This window comes from Aedes albopictus, chromosome 2 (genome assembly GCF_035046485.1).
Source record: "Aedes albopictus strain Foshan chromosome 2, AalbF5, whole genome shotgun sequence".
Lineage (NCBI taxonomy): Eukaryota > Metazoa > Arthropoda > Insecta > Diptera > Culicidae > Aedes > Aedes albopictus.
The window spans coordinates 127,253,692-127,273,121 of record NC_085137.1 but is presented as its reverse complement, the minus strand read 5'-3'; the positions used below and the strand labels follow the sequence as shown (position 1 = coordinate 127,273,121).

Genomic DNA, 19,430 nt, shown 5'->3' with positions numbered 1-19,430 from the left:
TAGACTAGACTAGACTAGACTAGACTAGACTAGACTAGACTAGACTAGACTAGACTAGACTAGACTAGACTAGACTAGACTAGACTAGACTAGACTAGACTAGACTAGACTAGACTAGACTAGACTAGACTAGACTAGACTACAGGGCTTGGCTGAATGAATCCGTGAACATGAACATACAATTATCGTTCCCAAAAACGTTCGTGAGTATACATGCCTCACGAGGAATAAATTTTACGGCACCCCGTGAATATTGATTCCTAACTGAACAGAGCAGCAGTGAACGAACCAAACGACGAACGAAAGAGACAACACAAAGAAGTTGAAGATTGCTTGTCCCATGCCACAATGCTGCTGAGCTGCACCTATTTATAGAGATAAGTGACATTTCATCACACGAACACTAGCTTGAATTTTTCCATACACAAAAATGCACGCCAATTCAAAGGCTATTCAGATTGCATATGAAAATATTACCCAACTGATTTGGGTAAAACGGCTAAATAATGATAAAACTAACAACCGGGGTAAGAGTGCACATATTTTCCCCCAAGGTTCACTACTACATCTACAAAAGAGACACGCATACATTTGAACGTGATTACCACTATTGGAAACGACGGCGTCGAATATTCTGGTGTGTGTGTTTGTTTATCACCGTGGAGCAACACATGCGTTCTCGCTCTTACATGTGGCTTGGATATATCTGTCTCTGTTGCTGATAGTGTGTACGTTTGGTTCGTTCATTTCGCAACAAGCAAAGGAGAGTGGAACTGGCATTCCTCGCTTCGGCCAGCCCCGACGAGTGATAAACATTCATCGCCGCGGTTGGTCGTGAATATACTTCAGCATGAGGCATTCACACCCCCCGGTGGACTTGAGTGTTGTTTAGTTGCTTCTGCCGTTCTTCGTGAGGCAAGCGATGTGCGATGGTGTGCAGTCCAAGAGAGCGAACGAAAAATGTGATTCAAAGCAGCGTGAAAACTAGCAATTCGTTCATTTTTGAATGAATCTTCCAAGCTCTGCTAGACTAGACTAGACTAGACTAGACTAGACTAGACTAGACTAGACTAGACTAGACTAGACTAGACTAGACTAGACTAGACTAGACTAGACTAGACTAGACTAGACTAGACTAGACTAGACTAGACTAGACTAGACTAGACTAGACTAGACTAGACTAGACTAGACTAGACTAGACTAGACTAGACTAGACTAGACTAGACTAGACTAGACTAGACTAGACTAGACTAGACTAGACTAGACTAGACTAGACTAGACTAGACTAGACTAGACTAGACTAGACTAGACTAGACTAGACTAGACTAGACTAGACTAGACTAGACTAGACTAGACTAGACTAGACTAGACTAGACTAGACTAGACTAGACTAGACTAGACTAGACTAGACTAGACTAGACTAGACTAGACTAGACTAGACTAGACTAGACTAGACTAGACTAGACTAGACTAGACTAGACTAGACTAGACTAGACTAGACTAGACTAGACTAGACTAGACTAGACTAGACTAGACTAGACTAGACTAGACTAGACTAGACTAGACTAGACTAGACTAGACTAGACTAGACTAGACTAGACTAGACTAGACTAGACTAGACTAGACTAGACTAGACTAGACTAGACTAGACTAGACTAGACTAGACTAGACTAGACTAGACTAGACTAGACTAGACTAGACTAGACTAGACTAGACTAGACTAGACTAGACTAGACTAGACTAGACTAGACTAGACTAGACTAGACTAGACTAGACTAGACTAGACTAGACTAGACTAGACTAGACTAGACTAGACTAGACTAGACTAGACTAGACTAGACTAGACTAGACTAGACTAGACTAGACTAGACTAGACTAGACTAGACTAGACTAGACTAGACTAGACTAGACTAGACTAGACTAGACTAGACTAGACTAGACTAGACTAGACTAGACTAGACTAGACTAGACTAGACTAGACTAGACTAGACTAGACTAGACTAGACTAGACTAGACTAGACTAGACTAGACTAGACTAGACTAGACTAGACTAGACTAGACTAGACTAGACTAGACTAGACTAGACTAGACTAGACTAGACTAGACTAGACTAGACTAGACTAGACTAGACTAGACTAGACTAGACTAGACTAGACTAGACTAGACTAGACTAGACTAGACTAGACTAGACTAGACTAGACTAGACTAGACTAGACTAGACTAGACTTTTATGCCACAAAAGTTCAGCCTATTGGACGCAGTGGCTTAATTTCCCCAACAGGGGAGGAAAAAAAAAAAAAAAAAAAAAGACTAGACTAGACTAGTCTAGACTAGACTAGACTAGACTAGACTAGACTAGACTAGACTAGACTAGTCTAGACTAGACTAGACTAGACTAGACTAGACTAGACTAGACTAAACAAGGCAACTTCAACTTGTAAATTGATAACATTACTTGGATTCTTTGAGCCATTTATTTATGATTTTGTAAGTGCACGCTAGTCTTTACAGTTTAGGTTACCTTATTAAAAGTAATATATGAAAATTATACGTCTTACGAATAGATTATGGAACACTTATATTCCACACATTACAAACTAAAAAAAAAAGAAATGCACAGCACTCATCCACATTGAGATCAACTGGCCGATCAGTTCGCGTGTTCCTTCCGCAGCTGCCACGCCCCTATCGCATAGCGGAACCAGATGAAGATCAAATCCCGTCCCATCTGAAGCCACGACCAGAACGGGGTCAACTTGGAGCCTTCGATTTCCGTCCAACGCACCGCAATCTCCTCGATCGGAATGTTGTACGACTGGGCAATGAACAGCAGTTCCACATCGAAGGCCCAACGTTCCACGTGCATCACGGCAAAAACCTTCCGCGCGGACGACCTGGTCAACAGCTTGAAACCGCACTGGGTGTCTCGGATCTTCTTCACCGCAAAGGTCCAAACCAGGAAGTGGAAACCGTGCATGAGCAGCGTCCGGAAGAGGGTCCGTTGGGCGGTGGCTTCCTGCTCCAGGTGCGCTCGGGAACCGATTGCGATGGCATCTCTGGTGTGGTCGTTGCCGCACAGCTGGGCCATGCTTTGTTCCAGTTTGGCAAAGTCCGGGAATTTTGTTGCGCCATCGGCATCGGCAAACAGCAAGAATCGACCCCGGGCGCTGAGCATTCCCAATCGAACGGCACCGCCTTTGCCACGGTTTTGAACGAGGGCTAGCACCCGAACCCTATCGGTGCCATGCTTAGCGCAATATTTCTGGGCCACTTGTACGGTTTTGTCGCGGCTGCCATCGCTTACGACGATGACTTCGTAGGAAAAGGATTTCTCCGCTTTCCGTCGAGATTCGAGATATTCGAGGCATTCGTCCAGCATTACCGGGACTGAAACAAAAGTAATAAATGAAAATACTGCAGAATTATGGTTGTAATTAAACGTACGTCGTTTTTCTTCGTCAAACGCAGGCACGATTACGCTCAGCTCCAGAGATGGTGGATCTTCGAGCGAAGGAAACTTCGTTCTTTCATCGGTGGTCGGATCCGCGAAGGTCTCTTCCTCTTTGTGGCGAACAATGTGCGGAAATGGAGTGGTTGTCACTTTGAGGATGATTCCAATCTGTAATTTGAGGGTTATTTAAGATTTGAACTAATTGAGTTATAAAAGATTATCTCCAGGACACTGTTTTTCTAGATTTTTTTGCACATTTTTTGGCCCGTCTTACAATGTGAAATTTACATTGGCAGAGGAAGCTCTCAGTTAATCAGGCTTATTCTGCGCGGCGTGTGAGGTGAGACGAGTCGAATGAGGTGACAAAAGTCGACTCGCCCCATTTGATTTACATTAGTCGTCTCACGTCACGTGAGACGAAACCATCTGTCTCACCTCACACGCCGCGCAGAATAAGCCTGAATAACTGTTAAAGGACTCCCAGTTGGAAAGTTGCGCCAAAATACAGAAGAAGTAGTGAATACTACATCAAATCTAGATATTGTGGATTTACCGGCTACTTGAGTAGCCGTTACAAAGTAGCCGTTTTCATATAAAAATCAACTTGATTGTCAAAAAATGAATGTCGCTGAAAAGCTAGTGGCAACGAGAAATAGCGCATACAATAAAAATGTTTAAAAATATTTTTAAGTTACACTTTTTATAAAACGGCTACTTCGGAGGCCATACTGAAGCGACCAGTAGAATACAAGTAGCCGGTAAATCCACAATAGAGATCTATAACAATTGCATGTGAGCTTGCAAAATACTAGTTGAATTGGAAGAGTATAAATTAACAAAAAGATCTGTGCTGGATAGCACCAGCTATGACTATAAGACCCTCATACATTTAAAATTTTTAACCAACAGATTCAAGAGTAAACTCCTGACCAATTATTCGTCATTTACGATCTTATCTTTTCACTAGGTTAATACTTACCACAATCATCAGGAAGAATATAAAGCCAGAACCGAATAAAAGTGCCAGCTGGACATACTCCGTAACCGACATGGTTCTGTGTGTGGACCCGCTGGTCTGAAAAAGTCAAGTTATAGTTGGATATTTCAATCCATTCTCTGTACAACGATATATCTATACCTTAGCTAATAAACTACTGAAAAACTAGAATAAATCTTATTATTTAACTAAGCAAGAACACGTATCCACTTTTACAAAAACTCTCGTGTACTGGCTGTGTTTGCTGCTGATTGCGGTGAAAATGAAAACAAGAGAACGTCACCCAAAACACATCGACAGCTGCCAAGCCAACCAACACTTGAGTAAACAAAAGAATCTTCTTCACCCTCTTCGCCCGTTGCCGGCTTATGTGCCCTTCAGAAACAGAAGAACACCGATGGCTGAGTACTTCTGTTTACCCCTAGAGAAGGCGGGCTTTTAAATAATGACGAACAGTTTTGCTGATAGGGCAGTATCATCGTTGAATGAAAACAATGAAAACGCTGAAAACCCGCAGACTCGCCTTCCAAAACAAGGCAGTTTTACATTAAAATTTTCTTGGAACTTTGTGATAAAAGAACGTTAATGTAGTTTCGCGAAAAGTATTACTAGAAATCCCAATTCATCGGCATCTACCCAGATCCAAAAAAAAAACCAAAGACAGAGGTATACCACTACCTGGAAAAGATGATGAAGTGGACGACAGCCGTCGTTCTGGGCGCCGCCCTGCGCTATCTCCTGATGCATTCCCACTACGGTGTCACCATTCAGAACCGTGTCGAAGTGGCCACTCCGCTGAACTCGTGGAAACGAGGTATGTTTGATTGATCCATTCTTAATATGAATTGTATATTGACAGCCGTTTCCCACACGATTCCAGCAATCGAAGGCGCATACCTGTACGCCAACGGAACCAACCCGTACGACGGTGATCTCTACCACCAGAACCCATTCGTGCTGGTTTCGGTGTGGTTCCTGTTGGAGAAACTGTCCGCCTTCGTTAGTGTCATATTCATCCAGCTGGAGGTGGGCACCATTCTGATGCTCAAAAGCGCTGCCGGCATTTTCATTCGGAAGTTGTACGACAGCCAGCGATCTCAGCTGGCAAGCTTTGCCAAGGGGACCAAAGAGTTGCAGATTTCACCGGACGACGTCCGGGCGGTACCGTACTATGTAGCCCTGGCGTACATGTTCAATCCGTACTCGATCCTGAACTGTGTCGGTCAAACCACGACGGTGCTGAGTAACTTCCTGCTGGCGTTGTTCCTGCTGGGGATGGCCCACCGGATTCGGTTGGTGGCCTGCGTGGCGCTGGCTCTGGAAACGCAGATGAACATCTACCCGTGCGTGCTGATCATTCCGGCTGCGCTGTACATCGCTCAGGATGATGGGCAGCACAAAGTGCGCAGCATTATGATCACATGCGCAACGTTCCTGATGACTTTGCTGGGGGTGAATTACGCCGGATTTGTGATTATGGGCGACTGGAGCTTCCTGGATGCAACCTACGGATTCATGTAAGTGATGCTGTTCAGTTTTTTCAATGCTTTATTTTTTATCCTGGCATAATGTCTTAACTAAAAGGAGTCTGCTTTTCAGCTCTATAAACACTTCCGCAATTATCAACAGATAGTTTTCTTTGCCTATCTTGACCATTTTGCATTCATGTATGGTGTAGTCTGTAGTATGCCCCAGAGAATTAAGTAAAATTTCATTACAAAAAATTCCTGGACCCTGGAAATTGACCCCGTTACCTTTAGTATGATCTTGTTGAGTATCTGAGCCCAACTAAACTTTAAGTCTGTCTTAGTAGTCTACCAGCTCTCTCTCTCTCTTCTTGGCGTAACGTCCTCATTGGGACAAAGCCTGCATCTCAGCTTAGTGTTCTATGAGCACTTCCACAGTTATTAACTGAGAGCTGCCTCTGCCAATGACCATTTTGCATGTGTATATCGTGTGGCAGGCACGAAGATACTTTATGCCCAAGGAAGTCAAGGAAATTTCCTTTACGAAAAGATCCTGGACCGACCGGGAATCGAACCCGTCACCCTCAGCATGGTCATGCTGAATACCCATGCGTTTACCGCCTCGGCTATATGGGCCCAATAGTCTACCAGCTGTATAGTATGAAAAGAGCAGCTCATGAACAAGCAGTTAACGGGTTATTGGTGCCTGCCCAACTTAGGTTAAGGGGTTTCACTGGCGGCTGTTCGAGCCCGTATGAAGTTGATCATCAATGTTAACTTCTTTTCTCGATTAGCCTGCGTCGGTAGCGGTTGTCTCAATTGGCTAAAAATAACACTACGGACGGCCTGTTCCAGTGGTAAGAGTCCACTCAGGTGACTGCTAATTTATGGTGTGATGCGGCTATATACTTACCATACCTAGCAATGAGTGGCTAGGGGGTCTAATGGAAACCTAACCGCTAACGAAGCCTGTGGAGTACCAGGGCGCCCTCCACAGTATTTTGCCCTTACTGCGCTAACTGGAGCAATAGAAATAGTGCAGTGGACCTTGTGTTGCTCCGAGACAATCAGCTGCCCTTCTTTAGTCTCACTTGAGGCTAAATAAGGGCGGGATTATGAAGATGTTGTTAATTACCTAGTTTAAATTTTCACCCATATGGTTTCGCATTATGCGATTTACACAGTGTATTCTGTGTATCCTCGCCTTTTGGCGTTTTCAAATCGATACCGCTCTGGTTTTATTGCAGCTGTTCTTTGTGGTGCTGTGATTGCAAAGAGTTTAATTTTGCCTAGTTTGGGTGGTGGCTACGGTTAGGATAGCTCAGATCAATCTTCAGCATGAAAGAACAGCAACAACGATCAATCTTTGCAGACTTTTGCAAATGGTACAGTCCAAGTGGCCTTGGTCCAAGAATCTTACTTTCGTAAGGGGAATTTCTATCTAGGAAACCTTGTGAATCCGGTGTTTACTACTTTCAGTAAAAATGAAATGGCAAACTCGCGTGTCATGCCTCGAGCCTGTGTTCTTATCAACAACGCAATCGTTGCTACACTCATCTCTGAACTAACTACTAGAGATGTATGTGCTATAACAATCGATGTATCTGTTGGAAACCTCAACAGGAAATACGTTTATTGTTCGGTTTATTCACCGCATGATGAACCATCCCCTACGAATGCTTTCAAGCAAGTCATTGCTTACTGCACTTCAAAAGGCCTTCCGCTAATTGTTGGCAGGGATGCTAATGCTCACCATATAATCTGGAGCAGCTCAGACATCAATTTGAGAGGCTCCAGTTTAATGGAATACTTAAGTAGTACAGATCTTGCATTATTTAACATAGGCAACCGCCCAACCTTCATGGTATCTGCTAGAGAGGAAGTGTTAGACATAACGCTTTTCTCTAGCAGAATTAGTCACGAGCTGACTAATTGGCATGTGTCAGATGAAGAATCTTTATCTGACCATCGTTACATCTTGTTTGAACATGTGAATGTTACTTCGCAAACTTTGCGTTTCAGGAACCCCCGGTCAACCAACTGGTAGCTCTTTACCGATTTGGTTGCAGCCAAATTTCATGGATACTCACCATCAATTGACACTCCAAGTGATTTAGATGATGCCGTTGATACTACAACGGCCTTCATCATGGAAGCTTTTGAAGAAGCTTGCCCTATGCGGTCTGTGAAGTCCACAAGAGGAACCCTTTGGTGGAACTCTGATCTGGCGAAGCTCAGGAAACATTGTAGAAAGAGTTGGAACAGACGACGTTCTGCTGGATCGGAGCTTTTCAGGTAGGTTCGCAAGGCCTACCAGAAAGCTCTTCGGTCTGCTGAACGATCCGGCTGGAAAACCTTTTGTACAAATGTTTTCAGTCTGAGTGAAGCCAGTCGATCGAACAAAATCCTTGCAAAATCTAAGGATTTTCAAGTGAAAGAATTTCGTATGCCAAATGGTGATTTCACTTCCTCTGATGAGGAAGTTTTGGAATGTTCATTCAGTACACACTTCCCCGGATGTGTGGATATTACAGATTCAGATGAACCTGATATAGATATGATTCTTTAGCTTTGGCTCGGAGTGTCATAACGTTAGAATCGGTTGAATGGGCACTTAATAGCTTTGCTCCTTTCAAATCTCCTGGGGCAGATGGGATTTATCCTATTTTGCTTCAGAAAGGATTTGATAATTTCAAACATGTTTTAAAACAACTACTCGTTTGCAGTTTTGCTACAGGGTATATTCCCAAATCCTGGCGGAATATTACTGTAAAGTTTATTCCGAAAGTGGGTCGTGCGTCGTATGAAGAAGCAAAGAGCTTCAGACCTATCAGTTTAACCTCTTATCTTCTGAAGTGCTTAGAACGCATTGTCGATCATCACATCCGTGATGTTCATCTGGCCAATGTGCCTCTTCATGTGAACCAACATGCTAACCAATCTGGAAAGTCCACTGTGACTCTTTTACACAAAGTTGATTGCGATATCATGAAGGCATTCGCTCAAAAGCAATCCTGTTTGGGTGTTTTCTTAGATATCGAGGGTGCCTTTGACAACGTGCCTTTCGATGCCATATTGGAAGCCGCACGGGGTCATGGTATATCTCCAATGATTTCCAATTGGATTCACCAAATGCTCAAAAGCCGACATTTCTTCGCGACATTGCGTCAAGCGGCGATTAGGAAATTGAATGTTTGTGGTTGCCCCCAAGGGGGAGTCTTATCACCGCTTTTGTGGAAACTCGTTGCAGATACGAGGCAACTTAATAAGAGCGGTTTTCCTCCTTATGGTTTTGCCGACGACCTACCTAGCATTGTTAGTTGGTATGTGTATCACCACCCTTTTCGACCTGATGCAAAGCGCCCTTCAGGTAGTTGAGGGTTGGTGTCTCCAATATGGCCTTTCGGTTAATCCGAGTAACATCTATTGGTCTTTTTACGGAAAGACGAAACCGTAAACACGTTCGATCTTTGCGTCTCTTTGAAATCGATGTGACTGAACAGGTAAAGCACGTTGGAGTCATTCTTGATTCCAAGCTTTCCTGGACACCTCATGTTGAGTTCAGAATCAAGAAAGCTTGTATGGCCTTCGGGCAATGCCGGCGTACCTTTGGTACAACTTGGGTTCTAAAACCGAAGTATATCAACTGGATTTACACAACTGTTGTTCGGCCAATATTGGCCTATGGATGTCTTGTGTGGTGACAAAATGGCGAAATTAGAACGATCCAATCAAAGTTAGGCCATCTCCAAAAGATGTGCTTAATGGCGATGTCTGGAGCGTCCTCTTCTTCTTCCACGGCAGCGCTAGAAGTTCTCTTTGACGTTACCCCACTACACATTTATCTCAAACAAGCAGCACTTTCTTGCACCTACCGGCTACGGGGTACTCGGTCTAATAGAGAAAACTCCGCACATCAACACACATCTCGTTGTTTCTAGTTTTGGTGAATTGGGACAAAATTGTCCTTGCTCCAAGTGATCTTACAATTGCTTGCAATTTTCCATATAGGATTTTTTCCAAGAAAATCTCTTCCCGGGAAGAGTGCACATCTGGATATCTTGAAAGAAGTATTTCAGACGGCATCGTATTGGTTACACTGTTGATTCCTTTCTCTGGTACTGGTGTTTATCCTCGTGAGCTAAGGCAACATCAGTCTTACTCATTTGGTAGACAGTGCACCGTTTTTCAGGCCGAAATTTTTGCTCTTATGTTCGGAGTGCAATCAGCACTTCAGCAACACGTAATGGGCATAGTAATATACCTACATCTGTTCAGATAGCCAAGCTGCTATTAAAGCTCTTACATCTTCACGTGATTTTCCTCCATTAATCCTGTAACGATCTCTTTACAGCTTCAACTGCCGTGATCTGCAGCCCAACATCGGCCTATTCTGGTATTTCTTCACCGAAATGTTCGATCACTTCCGGACGCTATTCCTGTACACATTCCAAATCAACGCCACCCTGCTGTACTTATTCCCGCTGACATTCAAGCTGCACAAGGAACCAATCATGTTGCTAACGATGCTGCTAGCCCTGGGCGTCGTCTTTCGTCCTTACCCCTGCGTCGGAGACATCAGCATGTACCTTTCGCTGCTGCCCCTCTGGAAGTCGATCTCAAAGTGTAAGAATCATTCAAGTCGATCTTGAATCCTGATTTAACCGTTTTCCTTCGTATCCTTGCAGTCATGGGTCACAACTACATCGTGGGAGCGACCATGCTGGTGACGAGCATCCTGGGGCCGACCGTGTGGCACCTGTGGATCTACTCCAACTCGGCCAACGCCAACTTCTACTTCGGTATGACGCTAGTCTTCTGCACCGCGCAGATTTTCCTCATCACCGACCTGTTCTTCGCGTATATCAAGCGCGAATTTTGCCTCAAGCATGGAATGAACATCACAATCGACGGTAAGGAAGCCCGGATTGCGCTGGAATAGATTTCGAATAATGCTTACGGCACAAGTGTAGAATAAACAGAAATGAGTGTAAAAATTGATGGCCTATAAATTTGAAAGATAATCCTAAGTATACAAGATATTTACATACAACATTTTACCCAAAGGAATTCGGCTTAACTATTCAAAATGAAATGGTACGGAGAACACTCAGTTTTATTATAGGATTATTGCTAACAAGGACACAGAAAAAACTCTATAAATCAGTTCGTGCTTGCATCGATAATTTCATGTGTAGGTACGACACTTATTTTGTCACACATGATGTTTCTTTTGTATGATAGCGTATAAACTCTTTTGAATTAAAAATTTAGCTTCGATTGTAACGATTTCCGTAACCACGACGGTGATCATCCTTGAACTCATCCTTTGCGCGCTGACGGGCCAGATATTCCTCGTCGTCCTGCTCGACCAACATTTCCTGCGAAAATGAATGAGAATGTGATTAATAACCTACAAAATGAATCTGTTCATGTTTTATTACATTCTTTTCATCCTCCTTATCCTGCTCTGCTTCATTGTCCTGATAGACGCGATTCATCAGACTGTTCTTGTTGATCTCCTTCATGCGTTCGGCGTCCGGGAAAATGCCTTCGGCCACACGTTGTTCGTAGAACTCCGCCACCGTCATGGTCGGAAAGCTCGGATAGCCCAGCCCGAAGACCGCCTTCTGAACAGCATCCTTCGTTATAATGATCGGCTTCAGCGGTCTCGGTGCCGGTCCCTTCGGCGGATGCATTTTACCCTCCTCTCCTCCGCTGTTCCTCCGCATAACGGCAATGTGCTCCAGAATCTGTTTCTCCTGACTAATACTGACCAGTTCCTCGTGCGCCTCCATAATGCATGAGTTCAACAGCTTCATGTAGAACTCTCTCTTCACCTCCTCATCCACGTGCTCTTTCTCCATTGCAATTTTCAGCTTCTTGATCTGCTCATCCAGCTCCTTCTTCTCCTGGTACTTTTTCAACTTTGCATTCCGCTCCTGGGCCATCCGTGTCAATTCCTGGAACTTATCGCCCTCATGTGCACCGTGATGTTCTTCAACGAGCACCGCTTCCGGCTTATCGCACAGCTTGTAATCCTCACAGCGTCGCAGGAAATCACTAAAAATATAAATACATTTTCATTCAGATCCGTCTACAACTACCCAATGTCCCCAACACACTTGTAGTAAACTTCCGCCACCTCGACGATCTCCTTCCGCTCGGCATTGCACAGCTTCAGCGTCAGCTGAGCCAAAAAGAACGGTAACAAGAAGTAGCGCAGATTATCTGTGGCCACCTCGTCGTGCGTTTCATTCTTGCTGAACAATCCGCATAGGCTGACCAGTCGGGTAGAATCCTCAAACAGTCCGATGCACTTTTTGATCTTGGCCTGCAGAAGAAAAGAAGATGAAAGCACCCATCTCAAAGCAGAACATTCTAGACTGCCCGAAAAAAAAACCTAGAACAAATCCGCTCGCAACGGAAAATTTAACTCACCTGTACTTCCGGGCTGTTGGTCGGATCGTAACAGGTGTCAAGCGTGCCCATCAGGTCGTACGCCTCCTGGAAAATCTCGGAAAGTTTGCGGTCAATCGGAATCTCCTGATGTGTTTCGGCCATCTTTTTGTTTATAAATAAAAGGCATCAGCAGCTAGAGCTCGTCTTCTGCGCCGCATCCCACTCACCCATCAAAGCCACTGGTGATGATGATGATGATGATGGGTGGCTTCAAACAGTGGGCATGAGGTGAATTTGTGGACAACATTATTTACCTTTGAAAAAATATTTAGTATTTATAATTTTTTTTTCAGTATATTAATTAAAACCCGAATTAATCCACCTATGGTGAACAGAACCCTTCTTACACTTATTAAAATTATTGTTGTATTATTTGTATTTAACATATTTATTTTGTGTAATTGACCAAAAGTTCTCGAAAATATTGTGGATTTGGCATCTAGTGGATTGGTTTCCAAAATAGCATTATGGACCATGGACTAAACTACCAGAAATGTCAGACACCTCCTAGAATCTTGTATGGAATGTTTAAAAAATAGCTTACATATTCTGGAATATTGTATCTTTTGTTAACTGCCAAAAGATCTTGAATTGATTAACAAATGGGTAAGAAAATCAGCGAGATACACTTTGTCTAATATTATGTTTCCAGTTCAAAACCGAATTAGCGACATTTTTTCTTTGACTTCCGCTGCGTTTGCCTTGCGTTAAACACCATGTCGGAAGTGGGGCGCTGTATAGAGCACCAGGTGTACAATACAGCGCCCCACTTCCGACATGGTGTTTAACGCAAGGCAAACGCAGCGGAAGTCAAAGAAAAAATGTCGCTAATTCGGTTTTGAACTGGAAACATAATATCTCCGAAGTACTTGGTATTAATGGTTATGGTGTAAAAAGAAATGATATATCTACTAAGTTAATCAGTTTTGGCATTAGCTAGTTATTTTGGCTGTCCGGTTCTTGCATTTTTCCCACAAAATTCAAAGCTTTCATTTAACATTGTTAGTTTTCATAAAATTCCTGTGTATTTGTAATTTGTTATTTATAATTTTGTTGAAAACAATAACCTGCTAAAATACACTTTGTATGAGGTCAGCATTATTGATTGAACAATAATTACCCATAGACTGGACAAAAACCCATGCAAGATAACAAGTGGATATAATAATAAAAAAAAGAATTTATTAAAATACTATTCGTAAGATATCTAAGTAATCAAATTTCGAATCGAAATAAAATTTCAGGGCCTTTTACAAGGATACTGTAGCTTTCATTTGGTGCTAAGAGAACCCAAATCGGTTGACAGACGGCTGAGATATTTATTAAGATACACTTGGTCAAAAATCTCTCAAAAGGTTAACCGTCAACCTGTATTACTCCAAAGTACTCTTTGAAAGATATCTCGATAACCAAATGTCTAATCCTAATAAAATTGTATAGCGTTCTACTAGGATGTTATAGCTTTCATTTGGTGCCAGTAGAAACGAAATCGGTTGACAGACGGTTGAGATATTTATTATGATACATTTGGTCAAAAATCTCAAAAAGTTTAGTTGAATAAATCCTAAGTACTCTTCGAAAGATATCTCTGTAACCAAATGTCCAATCGAAATAAAATTTCTGGGCGATCTACTAGGATGCTGTAGCTTTCATTTGGTGCCAAGAGAACCCAAATCGATTGACAAACGACCGTAATATTTATTATGATACACTTGGTCAAAAATCTTAAAAAGTTCAGATGTATGACTCATAAGTACTCTTCGAGAGATATCTCGGTAACCAAACGTCCAATCGAAAAAAAATTCAATAGCGTTCTACTAGGATGTGGTAGCTTTCATTTGCTTCCAAGAGAACTCAAATCGGTTGACAGACGGCTGAGAAACGTGCGTAACTTTTTTTTTGTAACGCACATACACACACACACATACACACATACACACATACACACATACACACACACACACACACATACAGACATTTGCTCAGTTCGTCGAGCTGAGTTCATTGGTATATGAGACTCGGCCCTCCGGGCCTCGGATCGAAAGTCGGTTTTTCGAGCGATATTTATACCCTTCTTATGGGTGTAAGAAGGGTAAAAAGGCTTTTCCTACATACATTCCGTGATATTTTTGCTACTGTTTATTAAGCTCAAATATTACAAAGAGATAGTAGCTTTTATATATTTGATGCAATTGCATTTTCATGCAGAGCTCCTTGATAAACCAAATTTGATCATAAAAAGGCTTTTCCTACATACATTCCGTGATATTTTTGCTGCTGTTTATTAAGCTCAAATATTACAAAGAGATAGTAGCTTTTATGTATTTGATGCAATTGCATTTTCATGTATAACTAACTTGTGTAACCAAATATGATCATAAAAAATCTGTTGACAAACGGCTGAGAAATGTATTATGATACATTTTATCAAAAATCTCTCAAAAGCGTAAATTTCATTACTCCTTAGTACTCGTGGAAAGATATCTCGGAAACAAAATGTCCAAACGGCATGAAATTTAATAGCATACTACTTGGATGCTGTAGCTTTCATTTGATGCTGAGAGAACTCAAATCGATTGACACACGGCTGATTCATTTATTATGAAGCATTTTGTCAAAGACCTCTTAAAAAGTTAAGTTGTATTACTCCAAAGTACTCCCCGAAAGATATCTCGGTTACAAAATGTCCAATCCGAATGATATTCAAAAGCGTTCTTCTAGGGTGCCGTAGCTTTCGTTTCGGGCCTTAAGAACCTGAATCGGTTGATAGACGGCTGAGAAATTTATGGTGATACACTTTGTCAAAAATATCTAAAATAATTAAGTTGTACTACTCCCTAGCACTCTTTGAAAGATATCTCGGTAACCGAACGTCCAATCAAAAAAAATTCAATAGCGTTCTACTAGGATGTAGTAGCTTTCGTTTGGGGCCTTAAGAACCCAAATCGGTTGATAGACGGCTGAGAAATTTATGGTGATACACTTTGTCAAAAATATCTAAAATAATTAAGTTGTACTACTCCCTAGCATTCTTTGAAAGATATCTCGGTAACCGAACGTCCAATCAAAATAAAATTCAATAGCGTTCTACTAGGATGTAGTAGCTTTCATTTGCTTCCAAGAGAACTCAAATCGGTCAACAGACGGCTGAGAACCGTGAGTGACATTTTTTTGTAACATACATACACACACACACACACACACACACACACATACACACACACATACACACACACGCACATACAGACATTTGCTCAATTCGTCGAGCTGAGTTGATTGGTATATGTGACTCGGCCCTGCGGGCCTCGGATCGAAAGTCGGTTTTCCAAGCGGTATTTATACCCTTCTTATGGGTGTAAGAAGGGTAAAAAGCGGAACAAGCCACAATTGGGTTCTTTAGGGGTATCCGGATTATTTCATAATCGGATTCTCCGCCCAAAAATTAGTCGAAATCCAAAATTTCATAATTTTTGAAGTCCGGGAACTGTTTTTAAAATGCATTTTAAGTTTGTATGGGGAAATTTTTTTGTTCGGGTCGAACTGTCATTTTAGCGATTGAACTGTCATTCTATCCACAAAAATTAAAACTGTTTTGGTGATTTAACAATCAAAACAAAGATGTAGGAATCCAATAAAATCACGTTATACTCAGAAAAATGAGCTCTTTCGATTAGGCTATAGAAAATAGCAATATTTTATTCACTAAACAACCCAATTGATTTTTCCATATAATAAATTAACGGGCTTAATTTACACAAGAGTTTCAGATTATAAGTTGGTTTTAGATCATCATGAAAATAAGCATAACAAATGTGTGTTACCTGGAATTGGAGACACGTTGATCATTTTGATGACGGGCGAGATTGGCATTCCCTTCAGAAACGACTTTTAATGTAATGTTCGATACGCAGCCATTTAGGGTGTGAACCATTTCGCTTGTTCGTTTAACTTTTAGTTAAAATTTGACACTTGCACGGGGAAACGAAATAACCTAAACTCGAGATAAAAATTATTTAAAATCAAGTACGTCACCAACACTACTGTATTGGGTACAATATTGTTCTGGTTTATGGATTGTTTTAGCTCAATCTAGGATATACCCCAAACACTCCGCTTTGGGTGAATTTGAAGATTGACAGTTTGTTTTGTTTTCGCTTCTGGCTTCGAAAGTATCCAAATAAAGGTGTTTCTGCGATACTTGATTATTCACAACAGTTTTCATTACATTTGATTTGAAATCGATTTTATAGGATTTTCCCCATTTTCTAAGTTTTGGTCTGGTTTTTGTCGGTTTTATGCTTTCCATTTTCATCAAAATGGCAAAAATCCGAAATATCTGAAAAATCGAACATAATGACGAAAATCGTCTGAGAATCGCCCAATACCGTTTAAAATCGCTAAAAGCGTTTCGACGTCGCAACGCCGTGCAATTCAATTTGACAGCTCTTCCACCTAACAAATCAGCTGCGTCGATCCATCAGCTGTTCAATCAAAACAAGTTCTGAGTCGAATCCACAGCTCAACAACTATGAACTATCTCAGGAATTTAGGTGAGTTTTCATTGAAATAAGATGCAGAAAGAAAGCATTGTTGTTTTATGTTTATTGTCGTATTTTCAGACTGACCAAACGACACCATGTGGAAGGCGTCTTGAGGCGCAAAAACCGGAATTAGGATGAACGGTTCCGATCGGCACTGGAAAAGGAACAGCGGAGATCATATTATCAAATTGCAGAATCGGTCAGGTAAGACAGACCCAAACAACAGTTCATGTAAAGTAACATTGCTTTACCTTTATGTTGAAATTTTAGAACTGGGTGGAAAACTGCCAAAAAAAGGATTACCAAGCAAATCGAAAGAGCCCTCAGACGAGTACCGCAGGATTTGGAGTAGCTACCAGCGGTTACCAGTAAACCGGTTTTACGAACATCTCTGGACATCCCCATTTTCGGAGGATTCGGTGCTCAGATTCAAACCGACAGCCTGAGGACCCAAGTAACCACAAGCATTATATCATTGCACGAATTAGACTGAATATCAACCTTTGCAATGTGAAATGCAGTAATTCCACACTTGTCATGCAATAATCCTTTAGATGGGCATTATCAATGTAATGATGCATTACATTTTTCTTTACATTATGGTATATTCAAAGCTGATATACGATAATTCAATAATTCAACACTGCATAAACTGAATAAATGCAATGTACAAACTTGCAAAGGTTGCTCTAATAATACAATTGTAACAGCTTGACTCCAATGGTAAACAAATGTATTCAAGAAGAGTGAACAACTTTACTCTAGCGGTCATCAACACTTCTGGTTCGACTCCTGACCAACTTAATCCCCGTTTGAACCACCGATCGACGATTTTTTTTTTCATAAAAACCTTTTTAAAGATTACCTTTTCTCTTTTCTGTTGGCTGCTATCACAAGCCAATAATTATGGAAACCACAACTAGCATGTGAGCAGTGTGCGAAGGGTGTTTTAAATTTCTTATATTGATTGAATGTATTCTGAAATGCATTATGTACTTATCAGTGATTATGAGAATGTGATTCCAGGGATTCTATTACATATGACATAGTCGTTTTGCCCTCTACTGCAATGATTGAGACAGAAGAACAGTCTCTTTTTAGTTAATGAAATATCTGTTGTTATCACTGCAGCAGAAACGGACCAAGGCGCCAGCGCATATGGAACTCATCTAGCGGTCTTCAACAATTCTGGTTCGACTCCCGACCCGGCGACAAAAAAAAAACAATGGTTAAAACATTCATGTGTGGGGGAATTAGTACCGTCGATAAAGAAGCGGTGCTAAAAATAGCTTTTTATTTTGATTTTTCGTGTTGCACGTATTTAGCATGTGTAAATGCAAATGTACAGCACATGCATTTAAGTTACTTTAGCAATGGCTGTCAACGTGCTGCAATATGTGGTATTAATTTGATTGTAGTGGGGCCCTTTTCGACTTTAATATTGCTTCAATGAGGTGTTTAAAGTAATGCAGCATTATATTCACAATTTTAAATATGAATATACAGCAAAATTGATGCACTTATATACGGCTTCGTGGTTACTTGGGTTGCTCTCGGAAACTGCCATTACCTCGGCCATTACGCAATGATGAGAGCGCTGAAGGTGTGTCAGTTTTTTCTACAAAATTGCTTCGTCGAATGTGTCTAAACAGTACAGGTGTGAATTTCAGATAAATAAGAACTAAATAAAAATAGCATGCTTTGTTAGATAAATCTATTTTTTTCTGTTAGCTTTCTTAAAAAAAAAAACAAGGTGTAAAATAAGACGCTACCCAAGTAACCAAAAGTTCAGATAAAAGGGTTCTTTATAAGCTAAGCAGCTTGCTCGAGGTCGCTCATTAGCCTTCTAAGCAGCTTCATTTTTAAGTAATTTTGGAACTTGAAAGTTCACATAAGCACGCTGGATAGCCTTCTAAGCAGCTTCTGACAGAACTTTGTCAAAATTCATGCAGAAACAAAAATGTGTTTTTCAGAATCACACCCTGTTGGGGGGAGGGGGGGGGGGGTGAGGAGTTTGTGATTCACGTCTGGAAATTGCTACTGATAATTATATTCTCACATATGTCGCTGCTATGTAGATTTGAACTGGATCCTCCTGCGTGATAGCCTGCCGACTTACCACTGCGCTGCTGAAGACACTTGACAAAGTCAAGCTAACTTCACTACTGTACAAATGTGCAAAACTAGCTGCCGACAATCGATTCAAGTCAGACTTTACCTGCTGTCCACTCAATCGCAGCTGTAGTACTGTGGTAGAGCGTAGGGCTCTCACGCAGCGACTGTCGGTTCGAATCCGATGGGCGGCATTATTTTTTTTCTCAAGCCCAGTATTCATTGATTTGATAAATTTATATTTGTCTTTTAGTCATGTACGCTTAAATAGTTGTTTTCTGTAAAAGAAATAAATTCAATCATCATTGAAACACAATGCTACTGAACTGAACTTCCATGAACTTGAAAGTTCCGACATAGCATCTTAAGCAGCTTTAAAGTTCCGCGAAGTTCAGATAAAG

At 41.5% G+C, this 19,430-nt stretch overlaps 3 protein-coding genes and 1 long non-coding RNA gene across 4 annotated transcripts; 2 read left to right on the top strand and 2 right to left on the bottom strand.

The window, feature by feature from the left end:
- Positions 1 to 2,455: 2,455 nt before the first annotated feature.
- LOC109417738 (dolichyl-phosphate beta-glucosyltransferase) lies at positions 2,456 to 4,750 on the bottom strand. The gene is made up of 4 exons (XM_019691855.3): positions 4,590 to 4,750; positions 4,431 to 4,526; positions 3,445 to 3,619; positions 2,456 to 3,387 (listed from the first exon to the last, which is right to left on the bottom strand). The coding sequence occupies exons 2-4, from the start codon at positions 4,500 to 4,502 to the stop codon at positions 2,651 to 2,653; spliced, it is 984 nt and encodes a 327-aa protein (XP_019547400.3). The 5' UTR covers positions 4,503 to 4,526; positions 4,590 to 4,750; the 3' UTR covers positions 2,456 to 2,650.
- A 199-nt stretch (positions 4,751 to 4,949) lies between these two features.
- LOC109420032 (phosphatidylinositol glycan anchor biosynthesis class U protein) lies at positions 4,950 to 10,911 on the top strand. Its single transcript, XM_019694344.3, has 4 exons — positions 4,950 to 5,262; positions 5,329 to 5,965; positions 10,269 to 10,540; positions 10,603 to 10,911. The coding sequence occupies exons 1-4, from the start codon at positions 5,136 to 5,138 to the stop codon at positions 10,854 to 10,856; spliced, it is 1,290 nt and encodes a 429-aa protein (XP_019549889.3). The 5' UTR covers positions 4,950 to 5,135; the 3' UTR covers positions 10,857 to 10,911.
- A 101-nt stretch (positions 10,912 to 11,012) lies between these two features.
- On the bottom strand, positions 11,013 to 12,531 carry LOC109417740 (immunoglobulin-binding protein 1). The gene is made up of 4 exons (XM_029853293.2): positions 12,356 to 12,531; positions 12,040 to 12,248; positions 11,359 to 11,977; positions 11,013 to 11,295 (listed from the first exon to the last, which is right to left on the bottom strand). The coding sequence occupies exons 1-4, from the start codon at positions 12,476 to 12,478 to the stop codon at positions 11,185 to 11,187; spliced, it is 1,062 nt and encodes a 353-aa protein (XP_029709153.2). The 5' UTR covers positions 12,479 to 12,531; the 3' UTR covers positions 11,013 to 11,184.
- Positions 12,532 to 16,750: 4,219 nt separating this feature from the next.
- On the top strand, positions 16,751 to 18,682 carry LOC134289061 (uncharacterized). Its single transcript, XR_009998240.1, has 3 exons — positions 16,751 to 16,926; positions 16,996 to 17,121; positions 17,188 to 18,682. It is a non-coding gene; the product is annotated as an uncharacterized LOC134289061 (long non-coding RNA).
- The last annotated feature ends 748 nt before the right edge of the window (positions 18,683 to 19,430 follow it).